Source organism: Helobdella robusta, assembly GCF_000326865.2.
Source record: "Helobdella robusta unplaced genomic scaffold HELROscaffold_1, whole genome shotgun sequence".
NCBI lineage: Eukaryota > Metazoa > Annelida > Clitellata > Rhynchobdellida > Glossiphoniidae > Helobdella > Helobdella robusta.
This window is the reverse complement of record NW_008703570.1, coordinates 13,426,961-13,439,608: the sequence shown is the minus strand read 5'-3', so window position 1 is coordinate 13,439,608 and position 12,648 is coordinate 13,426,961. Positions and strand designations below refer to the sequence as shown.

Sequence of the window (12,648 nt, the reverse complement as noted above, 5' to 3'; positions counted from 1 at the left end):
ATCTTCTCCTTAATCCCCAATTATGTCCATTCAACCAAAACGTCTGCTGCTATGGCATAAGTGAGCAAGAAATGATGATCAATGGTCAACCTGAAAAATAAAAATTTTTTTAAAAAAGTGTTGAATTTAAATTTACATTTATATTATAATTCTATTATTAATTATTATAATTATTTTTTTATATTTTAAATATAATGAATCAAATAACTTATTAGCCCAGCTTTTCTCACAGATTTTTAAAATAAATTATTCATGAAATTTAATATTATTTCAGTAAAAAGAGTATAAAATTAAGAAAGATAAAATCACCAAAATAACAATTTTAATCGCAAAATTGGTGAAAACCAGCCTCTGTTGTTAAGCTCATGGCAACTTGATTTATTGAGTGTCTATGGGATTTCCTGAGTTTCTATTCTACATCTATGGTTTTTCTAATTTAATGGAAAGCTATCAACAAGTTTATTCATTTATTTAACTTTATTGTGGAAATTTGCCAACAAATACCTACACATACACACATCACACACACATTTACAGAATTACACATAAGAATTGAGCTATACTGCATGACACAGAACACACCACCCTTAGTCTGTTCGCATTTATAGCTCCAATACAATCCCCGGAAGTGTTTGCGTCATCACAAGTTTTTTCAGATTTATGAGAAATCATTATTTTGAGATTTCTGTAACAACTAATGACGTCATCGTTGCTCTCACTTCCGGTAAAGTTTACAATGGGAAGAATTTTATATTTCAAAAATAAAATTAATACTCTTAACTGATGTAACTAGTTTGCATTTAGTTACCTATATACAAGAGCTATAATTGATGGCAATTATTCAAAATATAACGACCGTTCAAATGATATGATATTGCAACATCATTGCATTGCGTAGTATTGCTATGTTTGTGTTGTATCGTAATGTGTGTGTTGTTTGTGTTCTATTGTAATGTTTGCATTGAAACATTTGCGTTGTATTGTAATGTTTGCATTATTAAGTAATGTAAAGTCTGTGTAAACTGTGTTGAATTGTGCCGAGCAGTATTTTAACAGTCTAAATTTTCATTATCGTCGTGCTGTAAAGATCATAATCGTAATCACCATCGTCATCATCGTCCTCACCGTCATCATCAGCATGACGCTCCATAAAAAAGTTTCTCATCATTTTCCTTCGACAAATACCTACGTCAGACCCAGCATGACATTGCAAAAATTACTACTACTACTACTACTATTGCTACTGCTGCTGCCACTTCTACTGCTTAATAATTAGCAGAAGCTGCTTGCTTGGCTTTATCAACCTGGACACCAGAGGAACTCAGCTACACGTACATACACGCAGACAAACGTAAAAACAAAATTTTTTAATCTGGAAATTTTTAAAAATTGAAAATCTAATTTTGCGGGCAGTTTTTTAAATAACGCACTTGAATCCGCATCAGCGGCAAGCCACACAAACAAAATCCGCAGAGTTAGACAAATTTGGCCAATTGTGGACCGGCTTCTACTGCACATGACGCATAATTACCTGCCTACTCTTGCATGACAGTACTTCATTACACTTCGTTGAAGCAATAAAACATGCTGCAAGCTTATAGAAACATTAACTCTCTCCAAATTTATCCATTTCTCTCTTCTCGTCTCCTTATCTCTCTTATACACTCTACCTGTTTATCGGATGAGAGTCCAGGTGTGTATATATATATACACACACACACGCACATATACATATATATATATATTATATATTATATTATATATGTACATATAATATTCATATTTTATGTATATATATATATACATACATATATACATACATACACCTGTACAGGTACACCCAACTACATGTACCTACACACTACATATTTACGCACACTTTCGTATTGAGGTTGATGATATCACTTGATTTACGTACTTTGAATTATTGAAGAGATCAAGCGATATCTGGTCCGTTTGTATTTTGTTTTTTAATTTATTTGATTTTTCATAATTAGAACAAAAAATTAATCAGTGTTGTGGTTTATTTAAATTGAAACTTTCATACATTAACCAAAATTTTTAAATTTTTAAATGGCTCAAATGGGAAAAGTGCTGCGTCACGCTGTTGACGTGCGACAGCGCAGAGACCAGGTTCAAACGCAAAAAAATAACACTGTCAAGCGTTATGATGCGTCATTCTATATTTATTTATACTCACATGTTTAATGGGAGTTGGCTGGCTGAAAAGTTGAAGAGCACCTTTGAAAGTTTTTCAAGCGGCGTTACAAATTTAAGAAGCTGATCATTTTCGACCCTAATTTTTTTCCCTTCAGTTTGTTGAATAATATTTTTACCAGCCAGCAAGATGCCCACCTACAAGCTGGTTTATTTCAACGGCAGAGCCAGAGCCGAAACGACACGTTTGGCGTTTGCAGCTGCAGGAATCCAGTACGAAGACCACAGGATCGAACGCCAACAGTGGCCGGAGCTGAAACCGAGTTTGTACTTTTGAATAAGCTTTACAGTTTACACGTTAAGAAAAAAAATCTTCTTCAATGTCATACGCTCACACAATTCTAATAGTAAAAGAGTAATATCACCCCGGAATTATCTAAACAATTTGTGTAAATGTGAGCAGAAACGTTCGCGGGCTACCTCCCGTACCTGGAAGTGGATGGGAAGGTGCTGGTGGAGAGTATGGCCATCGCGAGATTTGTGGCCAGGGAGGGCAAGTTGGCGGGGGGCTGCAGTTACGAGCAGGCACAGATCGATTCCATCGTCGACATCCTCTCCAGTCTGCTAGAGAAAGGATTCAAAGTTGTATACAACTCCGATCCAGCTGAGAAGGTGTGTGTGCCACTGAAATTTTTTTTAATATTTTGAGAAAAATTTTTGATCAAACCTGCCGGGGTCATGTTAAAATGCCACTTTAGTTAACGTTAAATCTATGAGGTAACATGTTGACCCATTTCGTTATCGAAGATAACATTTTCACAGAAACAAAAATTGCGAAAATGATTGTTCGTGTTCAAATTGATGAGATATTGATAAATAAATGAGTCAGAAAATTGTTAATGAAACCGTTGATTTTTAAAATTCATTTTTATTAAAGGAAAACTTGCAGAAGGAGTTCTTAGAGAAGACTTTGCCGGATGTCTTCAAATTGCTGGAGAAGTTCCTCCATGACAAACATTTCTTTGTTCATGATAAGGTTCACGATAACACTTTCTAATTCAATTGTTTTACCATTAATTGTCAAATAATTCAAACAATTTCATTTATTTAAACTGTTTTTAAGCTTTTTTAACATTTTACAATTTTAAAAATAAATTCAGAAGCTGAGTATAATGAAGTTCCCACTGCACTCACTTAAATTAAAAAAATGTTTTTTCAAAGTTGTCCCTTGCCGATCTGCACTTTTATTCAGTGATGGAGAGTTTGGCTCAGGTGCAGAAAGATTGGGCCAATGTGAGCCCCAAGTTGAAGGCCCTTTATGACAGGGTGGCTGCTCAACCCAAGATTGCCGAGTACTTGAAGAAAAGACCTGTAACACAGTTCTGATCTACTGAATTTTCTAATGAATCTACAAAGACAGATCTTTAAAAATATAACAAACATACATTCATATAATTCTTTTTCATTTTTAATAAAATTTACTCTTCCCTTTCCAATCTAAAAAATTTTATCTAGAATTTCTTTATTGTATTGATAGTTTATTAAAAAGTAGTTTGCTTATAAAACTTTTATTGTGATAAATTTTAATCAAAATTTGAAAGAAACTAAAACGTGAAATTTTTTTCAAACTTTGAGAATTTTGTCGTGGCAAACACGCTGCTTTGCTAGTTAAGCTATTTTTTCTTGTGAGTTTGCGCTGTTACTGAACGGCAAAGCAAAGTTATTATTTTTTAATGTTTATTACTTTAACTTCTCTGTTGAATTTCTTCTCCATCAGCTGTTGTTTCTATAAAAAAAATGGTTGAAAACAATAAAAAATATGGCGAGTTAGCTGCTGTTACGCGGTGACTTGGTTCAAATCCCAACTCCAATGACTATCATCATACATCGGGCACGCGTGATGTGTATGTACGTCGTCTGGAATGGATAGTGCAGTTATTGTGAGGCAAATGTTTAACAATATGTAGAGAGTGATATGTAAACCGAGCCGCAGAACGGAGAATAGAAAATATGTTACTTCCCGGTCTACTGGCTCTAAGCCAAAAACTGTTATCAATTATTGTTGTTTCATATTTTAATGGTCACACGGGTAGTTATGTGGCTGTAGATTGGAGGATGATTGGGTTTGATAAATTTTATTTATTTTTATAATGGAATTTTCTAGACTAGAATGTTCTAGCCTAGTTCTAGCTTATATAAAGTTGTTGGCTCTAATTCGCGAACTTTGATCGAGTTGAAAGTGGTCTGGTTTGTTTGAGATTCGCGAAAATTTTTATGTTGCATCAACATCATAATTTTCTGTACTGCCTTTTTACGTATTAAGTTTTACAATGAAGGAATTAAAGACAATATAATTGCAAGACAAACTTTTTATAACTAAAAAAAATCAGGATTATTAAACGAACAGAGAATCATAAAATAGAGGTAATATTATTGTTTAAACTGACCAATCAGTGGACAGCGGGACAGTGACATGGCCGGTTACAAGCTGGTGTACTTCAATGGCCGAGGTAGGGCGGAAACAACTCGACTATTGTTTGCTCTCTCCGAAATCGAATACGAAGACGTCAGGATCAGTATAGAACAGTGGCCTGCTCTCAAACCGAGTTCGTGTTATTGTTTTGCATTTTTGTCAGAGTTATATTTGAAAGAAAAAATACTGTATATAAAAATATGTAAGGTCGTATTTTAAGTAATTATACTTATTTTTACTTATTATTCTTGTATGAGAAGAGTATTTGTACCTATAAAAAAGCTCACATTACAATACTATGCTTTACTGTTATATACCTATTAATACTAATTAATAGGTATATAATTATATAGATTTATTGTATACCTATTAATAATAACTATACTTATAACTTCAAATAATTATTTAAATATATTCTAATCTTATAGTTTATTTAAGCTATACAAATCAAGCGACATTATTATTTTTCCCACAGAAACGTTCGCGGGCTACCTACCTTTCTTGGAAGTGGATGGGCAGGTGTTGGTGGAGAGTATGGCCATCGCAAGATTTGTGGCCAGGGAGGGCAATCTGGCGGGGGCTTGCAGTTTCGAACAGGCACAGATCGATTCCATTCTTGATATTCTCACCAACGTTTTCGAAAAAGGTGTCCAAATGGTCATCTACGCTGAACCAGATGACAAGGTTGGAGTTGAAATATTCTTCGGATTGAAAATTGATGTTCTCCTAAATCTTTTTTCAGTCTTTTTCTCTCTTTTTTTTTTTCTTTATCTCTCTCTTTCTTTCTTTCTTTCTTTCTTTCTCTCTCTCAGTCTTTTTACTACACTTCGTTCATGTAAACTTTCCAGATTCAAAATTGGTTGTTTATTTCCTTAAAACATTACCTGTATTACCCAATTCTTAAAATGACGCATTCAACTTAATTATTAGATGGACAATTTTATTCTTAACGATTTAAAAAAATGATTGGTAAATCAAAAAGTTAAATCAGTGAATTATTGTAAATTATTTGCTTAAAGGCAAAATTACGCAGAGAACTTGTAGAGAAAACATTCCCCTACGTGTTGAAACTTCTAGAGAAGTTTTTGCAGGAACACCAATATTTCGTCAACGATAAGGTTGCTTAATTTGTTTTTATAAAAAAATTTACTTAGGTAAACTGTTTCCACAAAACTATGAGAATCTATAGATGCTTTTTCTTTCCATTTTTTTATCAAAAATCTAGTTAAAATCAAGATCAAAGCGTTTGTGTTTAAGACGATATGTTTTTGAAAAGTTAAAATTCATTTTAGTTACAAAATTCGCCATTCATTTTAGTTACAAAAGTCACAAAGCATGACATTTTTTATAGAACCATTTCACTTCCCAACACTGTTCAGCTTGCTTTATATAAATGAAAAGATTTTACATCAAAAAACATTTTAAAATGTTGTCATTCTTCTAAATTATTAACTGGAAATTATTTATTTTTCCACAGTTATCCCTGGCAGACTTACATTTTTTCTCCGTGTTTGAGAGTGCTACCCCGGTGTACGACGGCTGGCCCGATCTCAGCCCCAAATTGAAGGCCCTCTACGATAGGGTGGCCGCGACACCCAGAATTTCTGAATACCTGAAGAAGAGACCAGCGACACTCTTCTGATGTGGCGACGATAAATAGAATTTATAATTTCATATAATTTCATGAAAAATTAGAAATAATTTCGTATAGGTAATAATGAGTTATGATTAATACTAAATTAAAAGTTGATGATACAAGAGAGGAATATTTTTTTCTACAGAAGTTCATTTCACTTTGCCGGGTTAGAAAATATTTAGTTGAGAGCAGTGTTATTGAGCCATTGTATTGGTAGTAGCAGTAATAATAGTAGTGGTTTTAAAAGTGCATTAGTTTAAAATTATTATTTTTATTATTAGCAACAGCAGTAGCAGTAGTAAAAAGAATGTTACTACTGTCCAACTTTGTTTCCAATTTACTAAAAAAGGGATGGGCAAACTTTTTGCTGTGAGGGCCACATTGAGAACTATTTTACCTTTGAAGGGCCGCGTATGTACTTAAATAGCAAATTTTTCGACAAGGGGGAGAATTTTTTTAGGATTTGTGGCTCTTTTTTTTGGTTATAATTTCTAACTGACGACATTTTTTGGGCGAACAAGGCCTCGCGGGCGCATAAAATAGCTTCGCGGGCCGTACTTTGCCCATCCCTCTACTAAAATATAAAGTATTAATTCGCTTCAAATCGTGTTGTCTTCTAGCTTCTTTTCAATGTTTCAGTAAAATCTATTGTTAGGATCTGAGCAAAGCATTTAATTGCATTGTTTTGCCGTATTAATGTTACCAATTATACGTTTCATAATGATGTTGATATCTCTAATCCAAATATAACAACTGACTAATTATCACGTTATATTATTATCATTGCACCGTCGTCATCATCGTCATACCATCGTCATCATTGTAAAGGAATAGAGAGAGAGAGAGAGAGAGAGAGAGAGAGAGAGAGAGAGAGAGAGAGAGAGAGAGAAAAAATCAATCGCATACAGGTACAGAACCGTATCTAACCGGCTTTATAATGAATAAATAACCAAGTTAATGTAAAATGTGTTGAATAGGCTAGAGTTCCTTTTCTCTTACTACACGGGCTTCAAATGAGCACAAGCACACACATACACACAAACTAACAAACACATAAACCAAACGTACGTGAATTCGCATGAAAATAGCAACTGATCACGCGCATATCGCACAGCCAGAAAGGATCTTTTTTATTTGTTTGTAGCAGGTTATTGAAAAGTAGGAACAGACGACTTTGGACCATAACATTATACACCACCGATTGCTTAATTTGGATATGTAATTTATAAAAAAATATTTATGTAAGATGATCACACACACACATACACACACACACAAACAAATTTTCACATACAAACACATGTTAACTTATGCATTGTGCATGCTAATTCAACATAAGACATGTTTAACATCTAAGTTAAGTTATTCAATGAAAATTGTCATCTAAGTGAGGAAACCAGATATGTCATAAATCAAAAATTGCTATAACTACCTATGTATGTATGTATGTATGTATGTATGTATGTATGTATGTATGTATGTATGTATGTATGTATGTATGTATGTATGTATGTATGTATGTATGTATGTATGTATGTATGTATGTATGTATGTATGTATGTATGTATGTATGTATGTATGTATGTATGTATGTATGTATGTATGTATGTATGTATGTATGTATGTATGTATGTATGTATGTATGTATGTATGTATGTATGTATGTATGTATGTATGTATGTATGTATGTATGTATGTATGTATGTATGTATGTATGTATGTATGTATGTATGTATGTATGTATGTATGTATGTATGTATGTATGTATGTATGTATGCATGTATCTATGTATGTATGTATGTATGTATGTATGTGTGTGTGTACGTATTATTATTATTATTATTATTATTATTGAAACATTTATGAAGCGCTAATTAAAGGCATCTCAAAAGCGCTATCTAACAAAAACTGAACTTAACAACATAATTGAAATAACAAACGAGGAATCATAATACATCGCACAGAAATAAGATTAAAATTTGGTCATAGACAGAAAAGTAATCGATTCAATAAAACGAAAATACGAAATAATATTTAGAACATGTCGACTAAACAGAAAGAATCGATCAGTAATGCATTACGATGAAAATAAATGAGTTTTCAGTTTCTTCTTGAAATCACGCAGGTTTAGGTCCGGATTTCTGAGAGCAGCAGGCAGGTTGTTCCAAACAGTTGGTCCAGAAACAGCAATGTTACGAGAGCCTATACGGAGACTCGTTGTTGGGATCAACAGCAGGTTTGAAACATCGGATCTCAAGTGTGTTCCAGATGCTTTTGAAGATCTCTTTTTGAACCTGTCAGACAAATAAGATAGAGCTAGACCGTTGATAGACCTGTAGACAATTGTTGAAATTTTGAACAACACTCTTTTTCCGACGGTTAGCCAATGAAGTTCCTTCAGTATTGGAGACACATGATCGTATTTTAGAGCTCCAACAACAACTTTTGCGGCCCGATTTGCGGTACGTATGCATGTATGTATGTATGTATGTATGTATGTATGTATGTATGTATGTATGTATGTATGTATGTATGTATGTATGTATGTTAAAACCAAAACATGATGAGTGACACTGAACCGTCAAACATCAAGTAACGAATGGATCAACACTTTGATTTGTCGTTAATTGCACATGTCGGCATTCAGTTGGATATTTTCAAGCACACAGACACGCAGGAACCGCTGCAACAAGCACGAAATGTGGTTGGTTGCAAAAAACAGTTCCCTGCTGTCACCTGATCTGACACTGATCTTTTTGCCTATTTCCTTAAGAAATTTAAGGGTATTGGGGTCCATCGGGCCGAGAACCTCGATGCATATTGGCAAGAATTCCATCGAGGGGAGGGCATTCCCATATTTTTTCATTTTCTCGTCCGCAGCCCTGGCCGCGGCCAAACCGCATTCTTTACTTGTCAGGTTGACGTATCGTTCGGCGAGGGTGCCAGGGACCGTAACATCCCACGCCAAACATCTGCCGGCTCTCCAAGGTATTAGCGTGCATCCGTCCGGTCGCCTACCATCATGCGCAGAAATGCCGGATGGTTCCTTGAGAACCGGGATTGAAGCCTTGGAGAAGAGCCGACAAATGTAATCGTTTAGCGCTGAGTGACGTAGTTGACGGCCCCCACCCAGGCGACAAACCAAACCGTGGTGCCCAAACTCGTCCGCCTCAGCGCCACATCGACACGTGTATTTATTCTGAATGACCAGGCCAAGTCTGAAGCCAATGGCAAATCTTACAGACTCGTCGTCAAGCCTGGTGCCCACAGAGGTGTTAGGCCACGATCTCAACCACCCACAGCTGGCAACGCTGGACATGGCCAACAAACGAGCGGTTGAAATGTATGTATGTATGTATGTATGTATGTATGTATGTATGTATGTATGTATGTATGTATGTATGTATGTATGTGTGTGTGTACGTATGTATGTATGTATGTGTGTACGTATGCATGTATGTATGTATGTACGTACATACGAATGTATGTATGTGTGCATGTGCGTGTGTGAATGTATGCATATTTATGAATAAATACGCATACAGATTTTACATATTAAATATTTATATAGCTGTTTCATAGTATACTATACATGCTGTTTGTGTAAAAACCTCTAAAGAGAGAGAAGGTGTTGTGGTTGTTGTTGTTTTTGTCGTTCGTGATCTTTGCACCAGGTATGTTTTGACATAAATTCATTTTATTTTTTTAAACATTTTTAAGCTTTTATTTAAATACATGTTTTAGATATAATATTAATTATTAAATTATGAATATTTATACTATATACCTTTATTAATTTAATACATATCAATCTATGTTCGAATATTTATATGTTACCGTGTCAACAATATAATATTTTACAATCATTTCTGGTATTTTTAAACGATATTAGTAACAAACACACAGTGTATGATTTTAATAGAAGTGGATCAATGCACCAGGCATACTCACACAATGCACCAGAAACAATGCACTAGACACAATGCACCAGACACAATGCATTAGATACAATGCACTAGACACAATGTACCAGATACAATGCATTCATTCAAACCCAGTCCCTTGCAACAACGTTCCCAGTCGCTTCAACCGATACGCCATCAGATTAATTACAAATTAAACTAAATTGTATGGTTTAATTAAATTCAATTAATTAATAAATTAACTCAGTGTAACGTTTCCTAAATTTTATGAAAAAAAATGTCAATGTTTTTTAGTCACCCACTAGAACATGCCCAGCTACAAATTGGTGTACTTTAACGGGCGAGCTAGGGCTGAAACAGCCCGCCTTGCATTTGTCGCCTCTGGAATCGAATTCGAAGATGTCAGGGTGGAAGCAGAAAAATGGCCTGAACTGAAACCAAGTTTGTTTTGTGGAATGAAAAGGAAAAATGTTACTTTATTCAATTTCGCAAGTTCACCATCACTATTTACCAAAAGCTGACACACCATAGCATGATTAACAGTTAAATAGTAATTTTTTTAAATAGTTGAATAATCCTAATGTCGAAATTTAAATCTCTTTCTAAAAAATTTTGTATGGTTAATATTCCAATGACCTTGCCGATCAAACATTCTACCTCATGTAGAAACCTTTTCCGGCTACCTTCCTTACTTAGAGGTGGATGGGAAGGTGCTGGTGGAGAGTATGGCCATTGCGAGATTTGTGGCCAGGGAGGGCAAGTTGGCGGGGGGCTGCAATTACGAGCAGGCACAGATCGATTCCATTGTCGACATCCTCTCTTACGTCGTTGAGAAAGTGTACAAAGTTGTGTACTACGCCAAGGGCGAAGAGAAGGTGAGACTGTTAATTGGGTGTTTTAAATTAAATAAATTGTGTAGAATTAGCCGGAAACACGAGGAACTAACCAAAAGTCCAAGTTTGCATCTGATGTAATAAGAGTTTTCAATCTATAAATTGTAAGAATGGCGCCTAACAAATAGCATCCCAGGAATAAATCCAGTTTCTGAATCTAAAATTTAACTTTGAATTTGATGAAACAGTTTTTTTTAAACATGTGTATTTAGTAAAATTATTTTATCTGATTTTTGAAGGAGAGGCTACATAAAGAGTTGGTCGAGAAGACTGCGCCAGAAACCTTCAAACTTTTGGAGAAATTTTTGCAAGATCAAGATTTCTTTGTCCACAACAAGGTTTGATTGCTAATATAATTATTAATTCATTTATCTATTGTAAAACTAAATTGTTTGATACAAAATGTTAGCAGTTGTTTTAATTTAATTTATAAAAGAAAGGTTTTAAGGATTTTTCTTTTAAATATTTGGTAACGTTTTATATTAAAAGTTTCATAAAGCCCGACAGCTCAGAACATCACTCATAAGAGATTGAAGTATTATTCAATAACATTCACATATTTTCTGTTATAAAATTAATTGAATCATTCCCTAAACCTTTAAATTCGATTTTAAAAGTTTAAGAAAAAATATTTATTTAAAAATTTAACAACAATATCTTCTCCCTAAAGCTATCCCTGGCTGACCTTCACTTTTACACTGTCCTCGAAAGCATGACCCCAGCATACGAAGACTGGCCCAAATTGAGCCCCAAGTTGAAGGCCCTCTTCGACAGAGTAGCCACTGAACCTAAAATTGCCGAATATCTGAAGAAGAGGCCTGTTACCGAGTACTGAAAAAAAAGTTCTTCGGTGAAAGAATAGAGTGAATAATTTGTGAATATGAATATATGAAGAGACTTGTCACTGAGTGTTGAAGGAAAAATTATCGTTGAATGAAAAACTATCGTTGAATGAATGGAACGAATATTTTGATATTATCTATGATATAATTAGTATCTTTCGAGTTGTGACAATTGTTTATCTATTCAAACGGTTAGACCCGAAGATACTAAATAAGTTAAAGATTACATCTATCGAGTTAGCCATTTTTGGTAAACCGGATGTGGCGGTGCGGTAGTAAATAGTGGAGTTTCCATAATAAATAGGGTTTTGTTATGTAGCGGATCATCATTTTTTTCGATTTCCAAACAATATGAAAATTTGGAATGATAAAGTCAAGTTGGATATTATTTTTATAAACGTTAGATGTTAATGATTAGAATTACACACGCTTATTCGTTAGGTGTATCAAAATTCTAATGGAAACTATAATTGAAAATTGAATAATTTGAATAAAATTTCACCTTGTTATTGATTTACTTGATTATAAATATCAACCACATTCAAATAAAAACGAATATGATTCACATCAAAATGTAAAAATGATTCCTTTAAAACGAACAAATAAAGAATAAGAGTGACGTATATGGTCCAATCAAGACGAAAAATCCGATAAAGCAAAGATTCTTTAGTCGTAAACAGAATACCTGGAATGAGTTGAGTGATGAGACCATGGAATCAATACC

At 34.2% G+C, this 12,648-nt stretch overlaps 3 protein-coding genes across 3 annotated transcripts; all 3 read left to right on the top strand.

Moving 5' to 3' along the window:
- Positions 1-2,347: 2,347 nt before the first annotated feature.
- Positions 2,348-3,543, top strand: HELRODRAFT_62623 (hypothetical protein; the record flags this gene model as incomplete). Its single annotated transcript, XM_009011694.1, has 4 exons — positions 2,348-2,480; positions 2,621-2,835; positions 3,107-3,193; positions 3,379-3,543. 4 exons carry the CDS (start codon positions 2,348-2,350, stop codon positions 3,541-3,543), a joined length of 600 nt encoding a protein of 199 aa, XP_009009942.1.
- Positions 3,544-4,630: 1,087 nt separating this feature from the next.
- Positions 4,631-6,272, top strand: HELRODRAFT_159857 (hypothetical protein; the record flags this gene model as incomplete). Its single annotated transcript, XM_009011693.1, has 4 exons — positions 4,631-4,763; positions 5,106-5,314; positions 5,650-5,748; positions 6,108-6,272. The coding sequence occupies 4 exons, from the start codon at positions 4,631-4,633 to the stop codon at positions 6,270-6,272; spliced, it is 606 nt and encodes a 201-aa protein (XP_009009941.1).
- A 3,598-nt stretch (positions 6,273-9,870) lies between these two features.
- Positions 9,871-12,433, top strand: HELRODRAFT_184885 (hypothetical protein). The gene is made up of 5 exons (XM_009011692.1): positions 9,871-9,940; positions 10,484-10,630; positions 10,856-11,064; positions 11,322-11,420; positions 11,753-12,433. The coding sequence occupies exons 2-5, from the start codon at positions 10,498-10,500 to the stop codon at positions 11,915-11,917; spliced, it is 606 nt and encodes a 201-aa protein (XP_009009940.1). The 5' UTR covers positions 9,871-9,940; positions 10,484-10,497; the 3' UTR covers positions 11,918-12,433.
- Positions 12,434-12,648: the final 215 nt, after the last annotated feature.